At 32.6% G+C, this 22636-nt stretch overlaps 5 protein-coding genes and 1 long non-coding RNA gene across 10 annotated transcripts; 3 read left to right on the top strand and 3 right to left on the bottom strand.

The window, feature by feature from the left end:
- Positions 1–85: 85 nt before the first annotated feature.
- LOC100650371 (eukaryotic translation initiation factor 3 subunit D) lies at positions 86–4443 on the top strand. Of its 2 annotated transcripts, XM_003399385.3 has the most exons (3): positions 86–353; positions 429–474; positions 2859–4443. In XM_003399385.3, exons 1-3 carry the CDS (start codon positions 180–182, stop codon positions 4325–4327), a joined length of 1689 nt encoding a protein of 562 aa, XP_003399433.1. In that variant the 5' UTR covers positions 86–179; the 3' UTR covers positions 4328–4443. The 2 variants fall into 2 exon arrangements, with proteins under 2 accessions (XP_003399433.1, XP_020721050.1); XM_020865391.2 differs by lacking the exons at positions 86–353; positions 429–474 and adding an exon at positions 2611–2713.
- An 837-nt stretch (positions 4444–5280) lies between these two features.
- On the bottom strand, positions 5281–5785 carry LOC125386000. Its single transcript, XR_007225797.1, has 2 exons — positions 5652–5785; positions 5281–5592 (listed from the first exon to the last, which is right to left on the bottom strand). It is a non-coding gene; the product is annotated as an uncharacterized LOC125386000 (long non-coding RNA).
- Positions 5702–9530, top strand: LOC100650007 (NCK-interacting protein with SH3 domain). The gene is made up of 9 exons (XM_003399382.4): positions 5702–5926; positions 6019–6203; positions 6264–7106; positions 7182–7384; positions 7452–7555; positions 7648–7866; positions 7936–8108; positions 8184–8281; positions 8370–9530. Exons 1-9 carry the CDS (start codon positions 5902–5904, stop codon positions 8458–8460), a joined length of 1941 nt encoding a protein of 646 aa, XP_003399430.1. The 5' UTR covers positions 5702–5901; the 3' UTR covers positions 8461–9530.
- A 101-nt stretch (positions 9531–9631) lies between these two features.
- LOC100650495 (troponin C, isoallergen Bla g 6.0301) lies at positions 9632–16081 on the bottom strand. 2 transcript variants are annotated; one of them, XM_012314162.3, is made up of 6 exons: positions 15696–16081; positions 14433–14463; positions 12398–12541; positions 12099–12218; positions 11133–11264; positions 9632–10025 (listed from the first exon to the last, which is right to left on the bottom strand). In XM_012314162.3, exons 1-6 carry the CDS (start codon positions 15717–15719, stop codon positions 9997–9999), a joined length of 480 nt encoding a protein of 159 aa, XP_012169552.1. In that variant the 5' UTR covers positions 15720–16081; the 3' UTR covers positions 9632–9996. The 2 variants fall into 2 exon arrangements, with proteins under 2 accessions (XP_012169552.1, XP_012169553.1); XM_012314163.3 differs by having other exon boundaries at positions 15717–16074.
- Positions 16082–18697: 2616 nt separating this feature from the next.
- LOC100650614 (translocon-associated protein subunit gamma) lies at positions 18698–19729 on the bottom strand. The gene is made up of 4 exons (XM_003399387.4): positions 19487–19729; positions 19185–19312; positions 19012–19103; positions 18698–18914 (listed from the first exon to the last, which is right to left on the bottom strand). Exons 1-4 carry the CDS (start codon positions 19614–19616, stop codon positions 18716–18718), a joined length of 549 nt encoding a protein of 182 aa, XP_003399435.1. The 5' UTR covers positions 19617–19729; the 3' UTR covers positions 18698–18715.
- An 885-nt stretch (positions 19730–20614) lies between these two features.
- On the top strand, positions 20615–22602 carry LOC105666285 (60S ribosomal protein L6). 3 transcript variants are annotated; one of them, XM_012314158.3, is made up of 4 exons: positions 20615–20763; positions 21295–21501; positions 21864–22137; positions 22215–22602. In XM_012314158.3, exons 2-4 carry the CDS (start codon positions 21295–21297, stop codon positions 22559–22561), a joined length of 828 nt encoding a protein of 275 aa, XP_012169548.1. In that variant the 5' UTR covers positions 20615–20763; the 3' UTR covers positions 22562–22602. The 3 variants fall into 3 exon arrangements, with proteins under 3 accessions (XP_012169548.1, XP_012169549.1, XP_012169550.1); XM_012314159.3 differs by having other exon boundaries at positions 20751–20935; XM_012314160.3 differs by having other exon boundaries at positions 20762–20802.
- The last annotated feature ends 34 nt before the right edge of the window (positions 22603–22636 follow it).

The following is a 22636-nucleotide window of genomic DNA, read 5'->3' as shown; positions in this document are numbered from 1 at the left end:
TCTATCGGTGAATCAGTAGTACTAACAAATAGTTAACTTTTCACCGATACATGGCGCCACCATGCTTCCTTTTTGAGTATGAATGAATTTTTATCGTAAAAAGCATCATGGCGTCGCCGGTCTTTCCGGCAAATAGGTTGTGCCATCGTGTCTCACGTCTTTCGTACTAAAAGTACAGAATGACGGACGACGTGGTTGTTTTAGAAGATGCTGTTCACAGAGAAGAAGAGATAGCCCACTTTCAAGCTCCTGCAATTCAACATAATCCCGATGGATGGGGTCCTTGTGAGTTACCTGATCAATTTAAAGATATACCTTATCAACCATTCTCAAAGGGCGACAGATTGGGCAAGGTTCGTTGTATATATGGTTTCTTTTTCCTTTGTTTATGGAGATTCTTCAGATTTTTATATTATTTTTTGACATAGATATCTGACTGGACTACACCAGCTTTTCAAGATAAAAAGTTTCCCAGTAAGTGTTATCTATTCATTTATTTAACCTATACACTTCTATTTAATAGTAAGTCATTTATTAGAAGTAATTATGAATCTAGCTGATTATATTTTTATTACCGACTGAACTTTACTTTGGAGGATCAAAAATTGTTGACCCTTTTTTATATATTCTATAGTATTCGATAAATAGAATCAAAATACAAGTATTAAGTTTAAGAATCTATCAATTCAAAAGTTCTGTGTATATATAACAAAGTATTTTTCAGTTGTTTTATACATTATGCACTTTGACGCCATATTGGTTTCTATCCATAATTTGTCCAGTTTAGGTTAGGCTTAGAGTTAAGATTAGGGTTAGGTTTTGGTCATTGCCTTGATGTAACATGTAAAATATGCTAAAATTATTTGATCTTGCATACGTATAACTTTTGGACTGGTGGGTTCCTAAACGTTAACTTGTATTTTTTAATAATATTCATCGAAGACTATCAGATGATATAAAAGAAAAGTCAATAATTTTTAGTCTCCTTAGGAGTGTATATTTATAAGTCCTAAATTTATTAATTTGTTATTAAGGTTTAATCTAATCGTAATCTATCATAATTATAATCTAACCATAAAAAATAAGCAGAGATTTTCACTTTATACTTAATGGTAGTATATTAATAATTAAACTTAAACTTAAGGAACTTAAATTTAATATGTTTTACAAGTCTAACTCTTGTTATTTTAACAAAATATAATAAACTATAAGTTAAGCCATATATAACATGAGAAATTTTTAAATTAAAATAAATTCAATTTAATTTTTTTCTTGAATTACTATTAGCTGATCGATACTAAGAAATCAATATTATTTTTTAAATTCTAAAAGAATGCTTTCTTATAAGATTACTATAGATTTTTTGTAATATTATAAAATTAGGAACATCTAGTATTCGAAATATAAGACTTTCGTTTTCATTAAATACCAATATAATACTTAATAAAGTATAAATTTATATTACTAACAATTTTTTTATTTCAGATATGATTTTATATGCTGCATTTTACTATTTTCAATTTTATTTCTCATATAATTAAAGTGATTCTGTGTCATATAAACCTAATTTGTATTTATATATTATTTAATTAAAATAGTAAATTCAATATTATAAAAGACATGAGATTAAAAGGTAGTAATTCTTTTCCTTTTATATGAAAACTATAAGATAGATCACATTACACCAAATTAACCCTGTGCAGACTACTGCGGCATATATGCGTTCTGCGTAAACCATCAATTTGACCAAGGAACTCATATATGCATTTGGTGAAAACAACTGATAGAGTCGAAAGACTTTTCGTATGTGTCCCACGTAAATGCGTCGCTATGGTCGAGAAACTTATATATCTCATATATGCATATATTTAAAAAATTCATATGTGTGTCATTTTATTTATCCTGTGGAGAATCTGTGCATGTACATATACCTAGAATTTAACATCTTGAAGTGCTATGAACAGAACAGTGCTATTTCTGCGTCTAAGCAGAAATGTGCGCTGGCAATTTTAACCCTTAGAGCGCTGTGGGCGCATATAGGCGTCTGGCGAAAGCTATCGGTGTGGACTAAGGACATATATATGCGTTTTCTGTAAGTGCCCGACATGGACTAAGGACGCATGTATGTGTTTTTCAATTTTTCCGAACACCTACGCAAAAGTAATATTATTACGTTTGTGTGAGATAAATATAAATGCATTCCTTAGTAACGGCAGTAAACAAATGCCAATAATGCCTCGTTATAACAGTTGTCTACCTGTTTCGCGGACAGTCGCATCTAATTATCAAGAAGAAAATGTGTTGTTTGTGTGAAAAATAAGGGAATGCAGAAAATGCGATGTCGGATTATGTATCGATAATTGTTTTGAAATTTTGCACACACAACTGAATTATTAACTTGTGTTATATTTACTAAATTTAGTTTTCTAGTTTATTACCCAAATTCTAGTTAACTGTAAATTTCAATGTTTATAATAAATAATTAAAAATAACTAAAAAATAACGCTCTTGAATCACTTAATCTCGTGCAAAAGAATTACTATAACTTATTACGATTTGCGCTTTGAATAGTCAATCAACAGAGTTCAGTCTAACGAAAAAGTATTCCGTCCACAGCGATCGTCAGCGCTAGACGCGCGCCGTCCGTACGGATCGCAGTATTCAGCACTCAAAGGGTTGTAAATGACTATCGCGGCAGCAGCTCGGCCTCACGGTATGGCTGACTTCGAATCGTTCCGCCCGCAAAGGGTTAAATAATAATTAAATTAATAATTTTATATTTAGGTTTCTCATCAATAAATTAATATTTTATATACAGTCTTTCATTTCTTAACAAAGAAAATCCTCATTATTTACAGACAAATATACGTCACAGTTTGGTTCAGGCAGCCAATATGCATACTATCATGATGAAGATGAAACAACTTTCCATTTGGTTGATACAACCCGTGTACAAAAACCGCCTTATCAACGTGGTGGCAGATTTCGTCATAATCAAAGGAACTTACGTGGCCGTGGAAGCCAGCGTGGTTCGTTGAGCCAAATGCAACAACTTGGTAAATTAAAGCTTCGCGAGAGAGATCGTAAAGGACAAGCGAAACGTTGGGGTAGACAGCAAGGTTTACGTAATCATAAAAATCAACCACCAATTAAAATTCGCGACGCATCCGTTACTGTAAGACCTGATTGGGTAACTATTGAAGAAATGGATTTTCCACGTTTAGCAAAGCTATCTTTACCTAGTATTAAAGATGGAGAAGATATTTTATGTTGTGGCTCTCTTGAATATTATGATAAAACTTATGACAGAGTGAATGTCAAAAGTGAAAAGCCATTGCAAAGAATTGATAGAATTTTCCATACAGTCACCACTACTGATGATCCAATAATTCGTAAGCTATCAAAAACAGAAGGAAATGTTTATGCTACAGATGCAATTTTAGCAACAATAATGTGCTGCACTCGTAGCAACTACTCTTGGGATATTGTAATTGAAAAAATTGGAGACAAACTATTCTTTGATAAACGAGATAATACTGAGTTTGATTTATTAACTGTAAATGAAACTAGTGTTGAACCTCCTCAGGATGATGGAAATTCTTTAAATTCCCCTAGAAATTTAGCTTTGGAAGCTACATTTATTAATCATAATTTTTCTCAACAAGTACTAAAATCTACTGAACCTAGATTTAAATTTGAAGAAGGAAACCCATTTATTTCAGAAGAAGAAGAAGGTGATGTTGCTAGTGTTGCATATCGGTATAGAAAATGGGATTTAAATAATGGAATTGTTCTTGTTGCAAGATGTGAACATGATGCTGTAATGCAAGGTCCTAATAATGAAATTCAATTTTTAACGATTAAGGCTCTAAATGAATGGGACTCAAAATTAGCCAATGGTGTTGAATGGAGGCAAAAATTAGATACACAGCGTGGTGCAGTATTAGCAAATGAATTACGCAACAATGCTTGCAAATTAGCTAAGTGGACTGTCCAAGCATTACTAGCAGGTTCAGATCAATTAAAATTCGGTTATGTCTCTAGAGCAATGGTTAGAGATTCTAGTAAACATGTTATTCTTGGTACACAGCAATATAAGCCAAATGAATTTGCAACACAAATCAATCTTAATATGGATAATGCATGGGGTATTTTACGATGTATTATTGATATTTGCATGAAACAGAAAGATGGAAAATATCTAATTATGAAAGATCCAAATAAACCAATGATAAGATTATATGATATTCCGGATAACACGTTTGAAAGCGAAGGAGAAGAAGATGAAGATGACGATGAACCTGTTAATGATGCATTTCAGAGTTAACAGTTTTAAATTTTCTTAAACTTCTCTGAATTAATATGTTAAAAGTCACTGATTTGTACTATGAATACATATTGTAAGAAGGGAGGAAAGTGGCATAATAAACTGCTTTCAATTCAGCTTTTTATTATCTAATTCTAAAAACCTCTACAAACTAATTTTACATTAATATAAAATATTTATGTATTTAATTATATATAACATTATGTAGTTAAATTTCATTTTATCCAATTCGAAGTTACATTTTTTATATATGCATTAATATATATATATTGATTACTTAAGTATTTTCTTCATTTCATTTTCCTATTTTCCTGGAAACTCTAATAGAGGGTGTAATGCTCTTAATGTCTGGAGTTGTACTTTATAAATCGACCACTATAGAACGCTACAATCGATAAGTTAGGATTTCATATCTAACGCCACCCTTTGATGAAGGTATTGAAAGTAAAGAATATAAACTAAATCACTGAACTTACTCTATAAATTAGTTTTCATAATTTTTCACCATGTATTTAAACTAAGTACATATACAATATTTCATTCAGTGTAGAAAAATGTTTAAATTATTAAATATGTATTATTATTTCCAATTAAAATGTTTAATAAAATTATAACTTATAATTATAAATCAAATATGTATACATATATATAATACTTTTATATTTAATGCGTATATTGGATAGTTTGTTTTTAGTATTTCTTAATTCATTAAATAATTGTATAATTATGTATTAACACTATCTATAATATCCATAAATAATATCATATTCAAAATATTATTGACGATTAAAATATGTTAATATTATAAAATTCTTATTGAAGGTGTAAAATTATAGTGATTTCAGAGTTTACAAAAGTTTTTAGTAATGAAAAAGATATTTATATCATATAATATTTATTAGAGATTAGTTCGACATAAAATAATAATATAATTATAGATAAATATACAGCTATTCTTAGTAGTAGTAGTATATATATATATATATAAGTAGTATTCATATATGTAAGACAGAAGTTGGTTTCTATTATCATTATAGTGGTGTCGCTTGTCCCTTTAATCAGGTTTGGGGTATTTTTATACAATGGCGTTACATAACGAATCCTAAGATTTTGATTAAAATGCCTTATTGCGAACAAGCTGATCAATATCATTTGGTCACTAAAAGCCTATCACTCACTACGGAAGTTTCCAGCCTGTATATATGACCGGGACACACCTTATGACATTATTAAGAGTCTACCCTTACCACGGGATCTTGCCAGATCTGTGTATACGATCGTGGTTAAGCCTATGTCACTGATATACACATTAATGCATACGTACATATAACACATGTTATGTATCAGTGGCCTGTGCTATGTCCAATCTTTCGAACTTCGATATAGAGGGCCCTGTCGAATTCTTCTATATATGTAGTTAGCTAACAAAAAGAGAGACCGTAGAAAAATAATATGTCGAGCACGAATGAAAGTGAAATTAGTGAACGGTGGTAGGCAGTTCTCCGCCCGTTTACTTCTCACCTGGGCGTTGTCTCCTGGAGAACGAATATTACTTTCCATTTCGATACGCGATCATGGGTGATAATTCTATGAGGTTAGGTGAGTTAGTTAATCGATTTCTCTGCGGCTGCTAATTTTCATGGTATTTCTTAAGTACCTAATCCTTTTTGTCATTGTTTTACGCATATTAGAGAACTATGAAGTGCTTAAAGCTCTCTACGATTTCAAGGCTACGTTCGCGAAAACCCTCAGCTTTCAAGAGGGCGATTATTTTATTTTATATCAGACCAATACCAAACAAAGAAATTGGTGGCAGGTCGTTAATAGAGACGGCCAGATTGGATATATTCCCTCGAATTACGTCACCACTGTAAAGGTATGGATCAGAGTGTAGTAATAAGTATGTGAAGATTTTTAAGAATGAAATACATTCCAGGTATCATCTCAAGTATTGATCGAATTTCTGGAAGACTGTATTGGGAGTGTGAAGGCTGAAACTAAGAAACAGAGTGGATTACACTTAGACAAGCAGGATCTTCTTCTGAGATTAATAGAGAAAAAGAAACAAGCAGAATCTAGTAAAAAACCTAAAAAGCAAGCTCCGATGCCTCCAGACTTTGGAAATACAACACCTAATAAAGAAATACGTTCATCACCTGTTTGTAATACTCAAGAGGGAGATATTAATACTGTTCAGAGTAACACTTCATACATGACAGCACAGACAACTGTGCACAGTAATACAGAACAGGAGGAAGCACCAGTTATCCCACAATGCCAACGCACACCTACAAACGATCAAAGGATGCAATCCCTTCCACATCAGTCTTCCTCTGAGTCACAGAAAATTCAGGCAGAAGTTCGTAAGAGTCCCTCTCAGAGTAATATCAGACAGACTCCTACTAATTCGCCTATAAAGAAAAAAGGTTCATTATGTGATATTAACTCTCATACTGCTTATCAGTTACTTGACCAAGTACGTAGAAATACTCAATTAAGCTACGAAATGTCAAAGGTAGCAGTGACGGTAGTTGTTTCTGGATTGCAACAACTATTGCCCCAAAATGTGAGCTATTATTTTGATGCCTTATTGCATCAGTTAGAAACGCCGTTCACGGTATCGCAAATGAGTATAGAGGAAACATATGATGCTAATAGATTGAAAGTAATCTTTACAGAGCTTACTTCTTGCAAGGAAGATTCTCAACAGAGAAATTGGATGCTTTATGAAGATGAATCTATTATTGTTGATTATATAAAAGAACTCACCTCTATATTGGTATATCATATATTTATTGCATTAAAAAAATTAATTATTCCGTTTCTATCAATTAATAATTTGTTAATTTCACAGACTAACGCAGATGCAAATGTATCTAGATATGTTTTACAACAGAATCAATATAATGGAGTTAATATATTGATACAATATTATCAAATGGAACCAAGATGGACTATTAGGCAATTGCTCTTGCAGTCATTTGGAGTAATGTGTAGTCTAGATTCTGTGATCCTGACTATAATGTTAAATAGTATATTGCCTATGGAGTTAGCAAGGTAATATTTGGTAAGCTGTATTATTTTATAACACTCTAATAATGACTTGATATATCTTTGAATATAGAGATATGAGGAGCAATCCTAGAAATGTAACAAAATTAAATTATTCTTCATTATTACTTACTATGATTTTTTCAATGGGTGAACCCATGCCAATTACACATTTGGGTGAGTAAAGTAGGTAATGCGTTATGTCTATTACATCTTCCCCTGACTTTTTTTCTATATGTTACAACGTTTAATTCTGAGTTTTATTACAGAGCAATTAGGTTCGGAATTTATAGCATTTATTTTGGACTTAATAGAGAATCCACCTGATATGGATTTGGAAGATCAAATTCCGGATTTGTTTGTAAATTTAATACTATCGTACAATTTACAATTCACAAATTCGGAAAATATAGTTCTAAATGCATTGAAAGAAAGATCAGTGGCAAAGAACTTTACTGAAAAGATTTTACTGTTATTCAATAGGGAAGGTGAGATAAAACGAGATGTATTTTACATGAAATAAACTGAAATTCCAGCAAACCTGTGATCTGTTACAGAGGATCCTGTGCGAATATTCGATCATGAACCACCGCCGCCGCATTCTGTGCTGAAATTATTTATTGATCTGTTCAACAATGATGTCACAGCAGGTCTATTCTATACAAATGACGTTAAAGTTCTAATTGATATTATATTGCGCCAATTATATGATATGTTTCCTGGTGATAAGGTATTTAGAAATATGTGTACATGCTTTTACCCTCTTATAGAAATAAAAGATGTGACATAATTATTGACATTACAGCGCAGACAATACTTGGAATTATGTCGAAGAGTACTTCGTACTTCAAGTTATAATGAGCATAAGTATCGTTCAGAAGACCTATTAAAATGCTTTACAAGGTCTGTATTTGTCATAATACTATTATATCATAATCATAATCATAACATAACTGTTATCACTGTCATAATGTAAAAATATATGTTGTAGAATATTTTGTGAGGAGACTGGAGAAAGTCAGGAAGATCAACAATCAGTACGCGAAATTAGCAATGAATTTCCCCATTTGTTTAAAATGTGACATTTGTTGTCACCTCCCAGTAATAAAAGCTTGGAGGATGACGATTTGCAAACTCTCGTATAAGAAGATTCCGGTACGTACAATGAGGAGCAGCGACGAAGAAAATCAAGTTACTGATCAAAAAACTTCTTTATTTTTCTAATATTTCTATTTTGCAAATATTTTGCTCAGCTACTATATCAAAAACGCACACACGATTCGCAGAATCTTATGAGCATCAGATTATATTTTTTTCTCGTTTTAATCTTTCTAGTAAACAATACTATTTATTCTAGTTAAAAAAGGATACAAAAAAGATAAAAAAGACACATAAATCAGCTTTTAGAAATTATTATATATTGTATATACATACATATATAGATATGTATATGTGAGAAAAAAACTTTTTCTCGTTCTAAGCATGAGGACCATTGGAAATAGCATATAGAATCATTCCAAGTACCGTGATAGTAGATAAATAAATTAGTGTACATGAAAGTAGTCTGATTGCACGAATAAAATATCGAATTAAAAAAGTATCTGAATTACTGCTCTGATATAATATTAAATAAAAGTTTGATTGCATAGTGGGAACATCTATAAAAGTTCTCTGTGAAAATGCTTCAACGCTCGAATAAAGGATTTCAATCCTAATCGAACCAGTTATACTCTATTATCTCTGTAAATTGTCTAGTCCGCGTCTGTGCAAGTAATATTCTAAGTCATGCATTATTTCTTCAGTTATGTTTGATCCTCTCTTGTCAACACGCATTAACAAGTTTATAAATTTATTTAGCAAGAGAGAGAGAGAGAGAGAGAGACGGAGAGAAAGAGAGTTTTAAGACTCTCATAATTACGACCATAGGATTTCTAAAACAAGTTGGTCGGAATAAAATTTCATAGTTTATTAGTGCCACTATTTATAGTTATCGAACTTTCTAGTCTATTATTAGCTACTCTATTTTTTTAAAAGTATTATACTGCGTTACGTTTATTAAAGTTATGACTATTAAGATGTCAATTACAAAGAAATCTCAAATTATTGTGATTATGAATCAAATGTTAAAGAAATAAAAAGTCTAGGCGAATAATGATTTGGTTTCGTTTTTTCTCCTGAACAATATTATGCAATATGTAAATTTGTAACTAAATTGTTGTTTGAACATCTTTCATTAAGAAAAATAAATTTTAATATCTTTTCAATAGAGTTTTATTAACAACAAATAAATACTGTCGATGAAAAACTTAGTAGGCGTGATGCAAATGTATTGAGACCCGTATTGCGGCACACGTTAAAATAGAAGAGAAATCTACAAACGAGGCCATTTTCGTGACACTGAAGACATTTCAAATCGTTCCGAGATCCGAAGAGCTAGGATAGAAGAACACGCGTCGTAACGTTAGGAGACATAACCGTTGCACGCTTTTAGGCACCGTTCTCGTTTGCATTATAACTTTTTTGGGTTTTAGAAGACACGCAGATAATTAGTTTGAGAATTGATCGCGACTGCCGCACTTGTATTGTCTTTGAGTCGAAACATTGACATGCCAGGATATTTATTCTCCAGTCATCATTTCCATGAACTCTGAAACAAAATATTTTACTTACATATTTTTAAATATTTTAATTAAACAAATATTTCTTTATTTTGTATACTTAAAAATATACTTAATATACTTAAAAAATTAAAAATATTCTATCTAATGCTATCGAACAAAGTAGGTAAATGAAGTGAAAATAATACCACCCGTGAAAGATACGTATGATAAAGAAACTTAGTATATGTATATATGTGCCAACTAAATCACTTTATAGACTTAGAGAATATGTACATATATGTAGTAACATGCGAAGTATGACATGTCAGAGAAATATTAACAATTAGCAAGTTTTCAATCTATCCAAGACAAACAAAGGAAGCAGTTACATTTTTCCTCGAATTTGTAAACACATTTGAGACTTATTTATTGATTCGTATATTTTGTAACTATTGGCAATGTTACATTGAAATAAATTATTCTTGATAAACGATGAAGTATGTTCGTCGTTCTAGGAAATGGAGAAAGATGCCAAGATTTCTGTATCAATGTTGGAATTGGGTTAGTGGATGTAGTTTATGTAATACGCAATCGTTAGAAAGTTGAAAGATTTTATGTAAAAGTTTGGAATATCCCACTATTTTGTAAACACAGATATTCTAAATATTAAATATTCTATACATCTTCATAGTAAATCTTTAGAGTAGACGAAAAGTAAAAGAAATTCATTGTAAGAAGAAATGGATTGTTGTAACGGAAAAGATTCTAACAGATTTGAAGATTTAGAGCTATAAAAGATTACGCTAATCTCTTGAACTAGTAAGTAAGTAATAAAATAAATAGTGAAATAAGAGAGGTCGATGGTCCTGATTCGCCGATCATGTATAAATAAACCCCAATATACTCAGCAGACAGCACGTGCGGGCTCTCCAGCGTGATAACAAATGATATCACATACTATTTATTCTGTTACTAATTATACTTTGAAAACATTTATCAAAATGTTGGATACGATTAATATGAATTTAAGAGTACTTTCAAAGTAATAACTACACAACCTATAAAATAAAATAAGCTCAATTGTCAAGAAAACAGTCCACGCTTAAATCTCCAGTCCACGATAATTAACTAACAGTTGTTCTATTTTTCCTTACCATCAAAGTCAACGGTGCCAGATCCATCAGAATCGATCTCCTCGATCATGATATCCAGTTCTTCGTCCGTCAATTGGTCATCCAGTTCCCTGAGGATCTCACGCAAGCACGTAGTGGGTATGTAACCATTTCCTATGACAAAAGAAATATTTTAATTTAAAAGTTCTAAGCGAGTAGTTTCCTTGAACATCGACCATTCCTTCTCAATGGATAGATTGAAAAATATAATTCATCGTCGTACATTAGCGAAGGGGAGGAAACGGTGAACGAAGTAGTCACATTAATACACATCTGAAAGTCTTTGGCTTTGGATCATAATTCATGGAGACTTGGGTGACGAAACGAGCTCGATTCTTGGCCGCGTTCCCACAGGCATAAGCCTTTTCAAATTCGGTCGGCTTTCATTTCCCTGATACGAAACGGAGAACGGCAATGTTTGTACGCAGTGCAGGTTTCGCAGAATCGGTTATTCTCGGTCGGTCGATATATCTTTTTTTCTTCTTTCACGCCATTTTTCCTTTACCACTTCCATTCATTTCAATATCTAATTTATCTGAGATCCCGAACGATCATAGTAATGGATTTACGGCATTTATTGTTTGGTGTTAACGTTTTAATTTAAGACGCAGGAAAAATATGTATAAAAATTTGGCGAGGATGAAGAAACTGAGATGCAAGAGTATCGGTAGATTATATAGAGTAAAAAGTAGATACTACAATTATCAACAACAGTGAAACTGTGTGTTTTCAGAGGAATCTTCCTTGGCTCAGTCAGATAAACATCTTTCAAAATACGAAAACACTCACGAGAGAAACATGTTTTTGGATTTCTTTTTGCGTCCTTTTCATTCTTACAAGAAGAAAACAAATTGCTTATATCTATGTTACCTATCCAATAAAATAGGAGATAATGAAAAGGAAGACGCCATAGAATAGTGTTACTGAGCAAAACATATATTTAATTACCTTCTTTGTCGTAGAGCCTGAAAGCCTCTCGAAGTTCTTTTTCTAGGGCTTCCGCATCCTCTTCAACAATGAATTTTGCGGCTAACGTGACGAATTCTTCAAACTCCAGACGACCGGATTCTATCGATTAAAAACAAAATACCATTCAGAAATCTGCGTTAGTTTAACTTATTGTTAAATTAAAACATATTGTAAAATGATAAAATTTTAAATAAGCTCCTACAGTCAATAAAATAGGACAAACTGAAAATATTACACGAGTATCTGACAAAGATAAACATTGGATTTATACTACGTACTGTCTGCATCAACTTCTTCGATTAGTTCGTCCAAAATCTTTTTGTTAAAGGGTTGACCCATCAATCTGAGGATATCGGCCACCATATCGGTAGGAATGCTACCACTCTTCTCCCTATCAAAGCTGTCGAACGCTTTACGAAGGACTGAAAAAATTACGATCAAATATTCTTTTGGTGGAACATGAAACATCAGATCGAAGATAGTATGTATGTTTTAGGGGGAAAAATCTGATTACTCGTAAGTGGTATTTCACTGCGTTAAAATTTGTCTATGGTACGGTTACGAATTTAGAAACCGATGTTAATGCCCTTTCGCTCACGATTCTGGCTCAAAGCTTATTTAGCTTGATGCATCATCGTTCACGCTGGTTAAAACGTTTATTTATCGTTGTTGACTGACAGTGTGTAGAAATTTTGAACTAATTTATGCAATTGTTTATTTTTTACCGATCTTCTAATAGTCTCTCCTTTTAAAAAATATCCATTTCATTCAACATTCTTATGTAAAAGAAAAACAATTTTGTGAGGCAGCCAAAAGTATTCATCTTTTTCCTATGAGATTTTCTTCTAAATTATATAAAATATACCTTTGTATGGATAACAATGAAATAAAAACTAACTAAAAAATTGCTTTGAATGGTTTCGTTATAGATTAATAATATAATAGTTTTCCGTTCGATATTAGCTCGAAAAATCTGACGAATGCCATACATATTTAATAGAAGACAGATTCCTTGGTCTAGCAATTATAGCCCGGATGTTTCGTTTTTTAGAGACAGCGAAACGTACGAGTTTCTATTTTTCGATTCTATTGGAGAATCTTTCCTCTATTTTTACCGATCCGATTCTCTCCGATCGAATCGTCACACGATACCTCCTCATCACACTAAGGCGAGTAAGGCGTTTCTGCAGCTATACATAGGCAGCCTATACCGGCTGCCCCCGATTGAATTGAAGCGCAAATAAACTCTAGGAACGTGCCGTCCAAATAACTTATCTCAGCCGTTTATTCGTCGCTTCGTTTTTATCTTTCCTCTTAAAAATTTTAAACAAATTCTCTAATCAGATTATATTGAATCTTGATATAACAGGAAACTACAATGAAAATTGGATCCATGGAAGTCTTCCCCTCTTGTACACGAGTGCTATATTTTCCTCCATTTTTACCACGTCGCCTTGACGTATGTCGAAATCATACGGTTCCCGAACAGAGTTTCTTTGTTCTCAGATTGGCATACGAACAGAGATCATTCTTTTCTTGTTCGAAACGTAGTTTCCGATATTAAACTATGAACAGGCTGTACCTACAGATACATCTTGGCTTACCCATATAGCGACGGTATACTCCAGAATGATTAATCCCTTAAGAGTTACACAGTGAAATGGATAGAAATAACCTGGATAGGTTAAACAAGCTCCCTTCTCGTTGACGTGAAGGATTAAGCAGCCGAAAGGGAAACATAAAGAAGAAACAGTAAACCTTTGCTAAATTTAGCACACGGTGTTCAGTAAACATGATACGATTTCGACGCGAAATACCGGAAAGCCAAGAATGGTGCGCCGAGTTGTATCGTGACACTTGTCAAAGACCCTGTTTTCGGGTTTTTATTTCTGAATTTTCAACGAATTTTTGCGTTGATTTAATAACAGAAATCTTCCTTAGATAAATAAAAGATTTGTTTTTATTTAAGAAAAATAACACAAAAGTTTTTACTTTATAGTAAGTTATACATAAAGTTAAGCTTAGAAATAAACATACAGATATGCTTTTTAAGATTATCTTTAACCGCAACTTTCTCAAGTTAAAGACATAATCATTTGCACCATTTTCCTTTAAACTCCTTGTTCGATTTGAAATATCTAGACTAGAGTATTGGTGTTGCGAAGCGTTCTTTAGATCACGAATTTATTTTCATAATTTAAAATTGAATTGTCACTGATCTCGTGGATTAAAGACTTTATTTGCTGTTAATTCGTGGTTATAGAATGTTGAACGTTAGGATATTAATATCTAATAACTGGTTGATGTACCTACCCGCAATTTGTTCAGGGGGAAGTTCGTCGGCCTGCAAACAGAGAAAAATGAAATTTGACATCCGTATCACAGATCGAGTGGAAAAAGGAAAGTTTCAATCAATCGTAAATCGATCTTGATCAGTTTAAACATCGTTCCTTTACTCTATTAGAATTAATTTAGAAGAAATTTCCAAGTGGACGTGCGTGGTTAACTTAGCGATTCTTTTCTTTTAGAAAGTTCGTGCATTATTTCTGTCTTTTCTTAATGTAATTGAATATTACTTCTTTTGTATTATTATTATCCGTTGTTACTTGATTAATACCAATGGTTGCAATAGAGTTCAAGTTGAAAAAGTTGTCGCGAGTTTTGCGACGCTTGGAACTGAACAAAGTAGAAACGATCGTGAATAGTCAGACATCGGGCTATATTCCTTCTTCTTGTCGATTTCACATTTCACTCAACAATTTTTCTTACATTCGTAATACATTCTTCTTGAACATAACGATAAATATTAAGACGCACGTTATTATTTAATCCAATTCTAATTTAATTAACAAATGGTTATTTATTTTGGTTATAAATTAATTAATAAATCAACATGAAGAGGAAAGGCCCGAGGAAATTCGCCGTGTAAGAAACAATCACGTTTCCAAAACCTCGCATCTCTGAACCGATAATTTCCGATTTCGGTCGCTGTTAGGTCATAACCACTGTTATTGTTTAGACAAGTAAAAATTAAAAAGTTCTAAAACAAAAGTCAGAACAGGCCAGAAGAGATATTACAATGAAAAAAAGAGAAATAAAGAGAACAGAGAGAACAGTGGATGCAGATTGCAAGCACACCGCGGCATAAGCGGAGGAATCGATGTTTCGAAGTAGTCGTTCTTATCAATTTACACCTGTTGCATCGTGTCTGATACATTTAACACGTGTAATTGAAGCGAATTCAAATGTGTCGAATACACTACTCGAAATAATTAGAACGTTCGTTTTTACATATTCCATGGCAAATAAGTCGAAAAGAGAAACTTCCTGTTCGAATTGATTCTTGAATTACTCCGAGCAGTATATCTTCCAATTTGATAAAATATTCGAAATTCCAATTCGTCCGACGAACACGAGACAAGAGCGAAAAGTGAAGAATGAAGAGTGAAGAGAAACCATAGAGATAAGGCGAGGCACAGTGATGAATTAGACCAGAAAAAGAGAAAAAAATACAATAAATAAATAGAGAGAATATACAATAGGAAAACGTGTATGTTTACCAGGGCGACGACTTACGATATCATCAATAGAACATACCATGGTGGCGCGATTCTCTTTTTACTTTTTTTACTTTTTCTTTTTTACTTTGAACGTTTTACTTTCTTTTTGCTTGTTGAAATTAACAAACGAATTTACTCATAAAGAAAGAACTTAAGAAACACTGCGGCTACGACAATCGAACACGACGAAAAAAACCGTCGTGGAGAATACGAATGATAAATTGATTATTCGCGACGAGAAAAATAGAAAATCGTGGCGGTTCTCTACGTTCTCTACGTCGTTAGAACGTAGGTGGTATGGTTGCTGTCTGTCGAACACTGTCACGAGAAACGACCATCGTCGCGGTAATATTCGAAAAGGAGGATATAGCGGTTGCGTGGCGATGCCGGACCGCACCCCGCAACCTCCAGCCAATCGTCAGCTTCTTCTATCCGCTTCTTCACGGGCCTTAAAGCTTTTGGAAAGGCGCTTGCGCTATTTCTGGGATGCAGACGCGGATGATGCCGCGAGGCTCGAAATCAGGGCCGTCTTTTCGTTCCTCGATACTCCAGACTCTGACCCCCTTCGTTTATTCTTTCCTCCCGCGGTGTCTCTAAAATCAGATGGATTCTTATTAGTTGCATCTATATTCTGCACTTCGTCGTACAAATTATCTGTATACATACATAATGACATGCGTACACGCATATATATTTCTTTGTAATTTTAAGTATGATTTATGTTTAGGTAAACTTCTATAACTATATAAAGCTTTAAAGCTCCATTATTTTGAACTTTGTAGTATTCTTTAAATTAACAGGGTGTTAAAATACTCGAACTCTTTACTTTTCAATATTACATAAACTATTTCAAAGAAAAGCAGAATACAAATCTCATTGCCTCTAGATATAATCATTGTAAACGGATTATAAAGGTGAGCAGGAGTTTTTTTTACGAGGAAAGTATCGTGCAACATCGTAAATAATTCAGGATTGAAATTATGTAGCAGAGGAGGTTGTAGCGAAGAAATTGTGACGGAATGAATTCCTTTTTAATTTTAGACGCGCGCTGGAACAACGTATTCACTTGATTCTTGTTCATTGAAACGACTATGTGTCGCGTGTACGTCTTTTTGAGAAGAGGAAAACGATATCGCTGTACCAGTACGAAAATAGAGAATGAAAATTCTGCGGTCAGCGTAAACGACAGTAAAACGACAAAGGCATACAGTGGTGAAATCGATGTGAAACTTATAGTTTGGAATTAAGACAAGACCTTCACTCTGCGATGGGAAAACAAAAGAAATATCATTGTTTAAAGTCTAAAATACGATGTTATCCACGATATTTTTACACGACTTAAATTAATTGGAAGAATTGCCCAAATTTCCTATTGCTCAGAATGCTTATGAGCTTTCTATGCTCAAATCAATCTCATATACAATTAGTGAACTAATAAATTTCTCTATTCATTGCATAAGTTTCAAATTTCGATCGTACGTATTCAAATAAAACGGTCCGCTTTCTCGGTGCATGATGTAATTGTTTTGATGACAAGGGGAGTTCTAACAACTCATAAATTGTGTAACATTAGCTAACTCGACTGTTTGACGTTGAAATGCAGCGTGAACCTGAGATCGAACGAACAACAAAAATCTCATTGTACACAGAAACCTGAAACTGTTCATTTCTTCGAGATTTTGTCAACTGCAGATCAATCACGATAGTAAAACACGTAACGAGATAGTTATTGATGGAAAATTGCCGGATAATAAGATGAGTTGGTAACCCGAATCATTCGCAAGAATCAGCGGGTTGTCTGGAAAAGGTGGTTCAACATTTGGAAAAGATCCAAAATGCACACAGCTAAGTAACACGTTGCATAGTAAAAGCTGTAAATTACTAATCATCAGCGATCGCCACCATCCAAGCAACCATCGAATATTTAGTCTGGTTGCTTTTAGTAGGCTACAATTTTTGTTATTTTCTGCGTAATAATCGAATCTCAATTTATCCGAAGAAAATTGCTTAAATTACGTGTAAATCACGTGGTGGCATAAATCAAACAAGGAAACTGATATGTCTTTGCCAAATGCACAATCTCGATTGTGCCAATATGCGTTTCTCACGTTATAAAAACCTTCGAAACGCATAAGTTTATTCCACAATATGTAAGCGTTTAAAGACGTAGTAAAAGTCTTAATAAACATAAATCAATAAGTCTTTTATCCCTGACAATGAGATACAAACTGTACATCATCGCACAATTTCTCATAGCAAACGATTAATTTAAATTACCAATTACATATGTGTATGTGTATGTCGAAGTGCAGCGACTCTTATGCAACAAAATGCAAATGATAATAACACGGTATAGTATAAGTGAATGTTTACATTTTCACTTCTGCACAGGAATAGAATATACAATTTGGCGAGAGATTTTCTTTCGACGGGTTATACGCTGGCGCAAGTCCAAGTTAAACAAGCAAATAAAGCATTAGAATGGCCAATGTTGGACTGCGTATAATGGATTACAATCTGCGATCCGTTATAATTCGTCAACTGCAATAGAACCGGTTTAATTCATATGAAAATATTTAGTCTCTTGCAAATGTCGGTAAACCATAATTCGAACTACTATCGTGTCACGAATATTGTTAACAATGCTGAAAAGAAGGATCATGAAGTTCTCTGAAAGATAAGCATACGGTCCATTGATTTCCTCAACCCTGTTTTCTAGGCAGTTTGACAAACGTTGTAATCGGACAAATGATGTGGAACCAACATAATCAATTATTTTTTATGTAATTAAATATAAAATACACATAATTCTGATATTATTACAACACAGTTAAAATTACAATCTAAGTTACGCAGGCATGAAAATAACAATTTCGTTTTAGAGATGAATTTAGTATGGCAGATTAATGAAATTATCATAAATAAAAACATTTTTATTACATGTATCCATTCACTCATGAAAATAATTGCAGAGCCTCACACAGGTATCTTGGTAACTTAAATGATTATTATCATGTATTCTACATAGCATACATTTTATTGAGATCCAGTCGACAATAGCGCTAACAATGCGCTCGTTGCACCGACGGAAAATACATAATTTACAGCTGGTGTGAATGTCTTCAGAATGTAGAAAGAAGATACAATTACAAGGGCTAAGAATAAAGCATTATTGTAGAAAATTGAGAATGTTGTTGCTTCATAATCAGCTACTTCATTTTTCTTCCATAAAATCCTGAAAATTTTATTATTTTACATGTATTCAGTTATATATATATATATATGTTTAATATACTTTGTACTTAATAATCTGCAAATAATAATCTTTTTACCTTTCATCCTTTTCCTTCTTGCTCATCTTCTTGTCTTCTGATAACTTTCTGCTCATTTCCTTCGTCACTGCATCTTCCCTTTTTACTGCAATCTATTAAAAAATATAAAGTTTTTTTCAGTAAATCCCATAACATTGAGCTAATAAAACATTCTGTTGTCATTCTACATATACCTTATGCTTTAACACGAATTTTGTATTTTTATACGCGAAAGCAAGAGCATATGTGCTCGCTAATGTTACTGAAACGAAGGAAATTAAATTAGCGTAGATGTCAATCAAGTGAATTCTCCAAAAAAGCCCTGTAACAAAAAGATAGAGGTTATCTTCAAAAACGCTGTAGTTTCCATGCAATTACTTACTTCCTTACAAAATCATAATACAAACATATACTAAAATTAATTATAGAATTTATAAATATCAACAGAGTAGCGGTATAAATTATATTTCTAAATAGTTTGAGAATGTGTACTCACAGATGGGAATAGCCGAAACGATAAAAGCATTGCCGTAAAATAACGCTGAAGATTTTGTTGACACATTTCGCGAGAAATCTTGAAGAAGAAGTTCTTCTTCTTTGGTGAATGATTTCGATTTTCCTGACATTATTTTATATCACTTTATACTCGAATCCCTTCAATTTTCTCCAAAACAATCGTCACACTACTTCCGCGCGAATCGAAAATCTCCTTAGCGTCCTAGAACGCATGCGCATAAGCGGACTGTGTGGAGATTCGTGTGACAACGTGTCCACAGAAACGTCATTTCAATGAAAGCACAAATTCTGCCATCTAAAGTACTTTCTAAGAAGTTCCTTATCACATTTTAGTTGGTTACGAAGAAATCTATCATTTTCCATATTTAATCTATTTTCTGCCAATTAAAAAATTTATTGAGGAAATGATGTTACATTTAGGAAACATTTAGAAAATTATTTAATGTATATGACTACCTTCTTTCCCAGGCAATATTAACATAAAAAATGTATATATAAGATCATTGATGATATCAGAATCTAGTGATATACAGGACACGATCATATCCGTAAAAAGATCTCGACCTGTCGACACTCATAGACTGAAGCTCATGATCATATAAGATCATATAAACAAGTTTCGGCCACGATCATATGAAGAGATCTCAAATCTCGACAGTCGTTAGGGAAAACTAACCGAAAATTGAATTATGACTAGTTGTAAAGAATCTACATGGAAGACGACAAAATTCGCATTCATGCGAGACAGACAGAGATAAGTAGAGTATCTCTGTCTCTATTTGAGTCATTCATGGCATGGCATGCAGGCGCAGAATGAGAACCTTCTTGTCCTCCATGTTTATTTTCCACAACTAGTCACGATTCAATTTTCGGATGATTTTCCCTAGGCTTCAGTATGTAAGTGTCGAAACCTGTTTATATGATCGTGGTCGAAATTAGTTGTGAATAATCAACAATTATAACATAGGGTATTCTCTATAACCTTTTTTGCAACTATAGATCTATTTATTTGTCTATTTAGTAACACGATCATATATACGTTTATATGACCGTGGTTTGGAATATGTCACTCACTAGGGGAAAGCATTCGCCGAGTGAGTCTTAAAAAATCAACATGGAGGGTCAAAAAGGTACCAAAAAGGACGTTCTACGCATGCGTGACAGATGCATATGTATGAATACTATCTAAAACCATGAATGTCTCAGACAAAGACACAACATAACTGCTAGTATGTTCTTTTAGTCGTACGATTTACGGTAAGATGGAATTAGATCAACATACCTAATATTATCCAAGTAATCTTTTGTTGTAATAAGGGAAAAGCTATATATTTTATCAAATTTTATACATTTTAGACTTCTTCTTTAATAAAAATACCATATTTTCTGTAAATATATTTTTAAATTTGATTAATTTTAACTTGGAAAGGTTAGAATCTAACATTTTGTTGGCTTATAAAAAGAAATAACATTCATTTCCTTAGTTTTAAAATCGTAATAATATTTTATAAATAGTTTAGCCCAATTATCCGCTATTTTTTGTTTGAAATTTAAGATTTACGAAAACGTGACATAACCTCTGCAAAACATGATGGATATGTTTAATAAAAGATTATGATAATAGAAATAAATTAAAATAAAACTCTATTGACACTTTATATACAATTTTGTCGACTATGCTAGCATTAATTTATTGTTTAGAATGAATATTCGAACAAAATATAAGTGCATGATTATTATGCTATCTATAAATAGTTGTATTACAATGAATTTATATTTATGTTCTAGATGACCAACACAAAGGAAACGAAAGAATCGAAGGTGAAGTCTCCGGAGAACAAAAATGCTCCTGTGGAGATTAAAAAAGGTGCAAAGAAAGGTCGGATTAGGCCTCGAAATTACAATTTAGGAAATGGTGTTTATAGGTTTAGCAGAACCCGTATGTACCACAAGAAAGCCATCTACAAATTCATTGACTCCAAAACTCCAAAAGCTGTATGTCTAACAATATCACATATTCTATTTATTTTTGTTAATACTACTTTTGTTAATTTAAAAATCTTATCTAGAAGTTCTTCATTTTTTAAGATATGTAGAAATATTTGAAGTTCCTTATGCTTTTTACCGTTTAAGTAAATATACAGTAAAGATAATTTATTATCCAATCTGTGTATTGTAATCGAATATTATTATAAAATGATTATACATTAAATTGACTGAAGAAAAATAAATAACGATATAATATAATTTCAATTTTCTTAAATGTTTTGAAATGGTATAAAGAACTATGTAAGAGTAATATATTTTCGTATAATGTTTATACTTTTTGATCTTTAATTCTAAATATTTAATTGTAGGTTAAGCCTAAGAAACCAGTCACTATTGAAAAGAAGATTAGTGGTGACAAAAATGGGGAGAAACGTATTGTGTTATTGAAGAAGAGGCGTGCAAATTATCCTACTGTAGATCCAGTAACTGTACATCATGCTAAGAAATGTTTCCGAGATCATCGTCGTTATTTGAGACCTTCCTTGAAACCAGGAACAATTTGTATCCTATTAGCTGGTGCTCATAAAGGAAAACGTGTTGTTTTCTTAAAGCAACTTAAGAGTGGTTTACTCTTAATTACAGGTGAGATTTATTTGAAGTTATTATATAGTAAAATATTAATATGATAAATTAAAATATCAAACTGTTTTTTAAAATAGGTCCATTCCTGATTAATAGTTGCCCACTCCGTAGAGTTAGTCAAAATTATGTGATCGCGACTTCCACGCGTATTAACATTTCTGGTTTGAAGATTCCGGCTCACGTTAACGACGATTATTTCAAGAGAAAACGCGAGAAACGCGCGAAGAAGGAAGAAGGTGATATCTTCAGCAAAAAGAAGGACGAGTACAAAGCAAGCGACCAGAGGAAAACTGATCAAAAAGTGGTTGACAAATTTGTGATTTCTGCTATCAAGAAAAACAAAGAGAAAAAGATGTTGTTCACGTATTTATCAGCGATGTTTGGACTCAGAAGCAGCCAATATCCACACAGATTAAAATTCTAATCTTTTGTGATTTGAATACAAATATATAATAAATACAGAAACATGAGGTAGATTTTTTATGACCTTGATTATAAA

This window comes from Bombus terrestris, chromosome 11 (assembly GCF_910591885.1).
Source record: "Bombus terrestris chromosome 11, iyBomTerr1.2, whole genome shotgun sequence".
NCBI classification, from domain to species: Eukaryota; Metazoa; Arthropoda; class Insecta; order Hymenoptera; family Apidae; genus Bombus; species Bombus terrestris.
The sequence above is the reverse complement of the archived record's forward strand: the minus strand, read 5'-3'. Positions and strand labels throughout refer to the sequence as shown.

What these genes read in the sequence shown, in the direction of transcription:
- LOC100650371 (XM_003399385.3), top strand. Translation starts at nt 180, where the DNA reads ATGACGGACGACGTGGTTGTTTTAGAAGATGCTGTTCACAGAGAAGAA. An exon ending in AGGGCGACAGATTGGGCAAG is followed by an intron (nt 354 to 428) that starts GTTCGTTGTATA and finishes TTTTTGACATAG; the next exon opens with ATATCTGACTGGACTACACC. An exon ending in TCAAGATAAAAAGTTTCCCA is followed by an intron (nt 475 to 2,858) that starts GTAAGTGTTATC and finishes CATTATTTACAG; the next exon opens with ACAAATATACGTCACAGTTT.
- LOC100650007 (XM_003399382.4), top strand. Translation starts at nt 5,902, where the DNA reads ATGGGTGATAATTCTATGAGGTTAG. An exon ending in CATGCCAATTACACATTTGG is followed by an intron (nt 7,556 to 7,647) that starts GTGAGTAAAGTA and finishes GTTTTATTACAG; the next exon opens with AGCAATTAGGTTCGGAATTT. An exon ending in ATATGTTTCCTGGTGATAAG is followed by an intron (nt 8,109 to 8,183) that starts GTATTTAGAAAT and finishes TTGACATTACAG; the next exon opens with CGCAGACAATACTTGGAATT.
- LOC100650495 (XM_012314162.3), bottom strand. Translation starts at nt 15,719, where the DNA reads ATGGTATGTTCTATTGATGATATC. An exon ending in CAGGCTCTACGACAAAGAAG is followed by an intron (nt 11,265 to 12,098) that starts GTAATTAAATAT and finishes CTTTTGTCATAG; the next exon opens with GAAATGGTTACATACCCACT. An exon ending in TGGCACCGTTGACTTTGATG is followed by an intron (nt 10,026 to 11,132) that starts GTAAGGAAAAAT and finishes ATTTTGTTTCAG; the next exon opens with AGTTCATGGAAATGATGACT.
- LOC100650614 (XM_003399387.4), bottom strand. Translation starts at nt 19,616, where the DNA reads ATGTCAGGAAAATCGAAATCATTCACCAAAGAAGAAGAACTTCTTCTT. An exon ending in CGTTTCGGCTATTCCCATCT is followed by an intron (nt 19,313 to 19,486) that starts GTGAGTACACAT and finishes TTTTTGTTACAG; the next exon opens with GGCTTTTTTGGAGAATTCAC. An exon ending in AAGAAGGAAAAGGATGAAAG is followed by an intron (nt 18,915 to 19,011) that starts GTAAAAAGATTA and finishes TAAAATTTTCAG; the next exon opens with GATTTTATGGAAGAAAAATG.
- LOC105666285 (XM_012314158.3), top strand. Translation starts at nt 21,295, where the DNA reads ATGACCAACACAAAGGAAACGAAAGAATCGAAGGTGAAGTCTCCGGAG. An exon ending in ACTCCAAAACTCCAAAAGCT is followed by an intron (nt 21,502 to 21,863) that starts GTATGTCTAACA and finishes ATTTAATTGTAG; the next exon opens with GTTAAGCCTAAGAAACCAGT. An exon ending in TGGTTTACTCTTAATTACAG is followed by an intron (nt 22,138 to 22,214) that starts GTGAGATTTATT and finishes TTTTTAAAATAG; the next exon opens with GTCCATTCCTGATTAATAGT.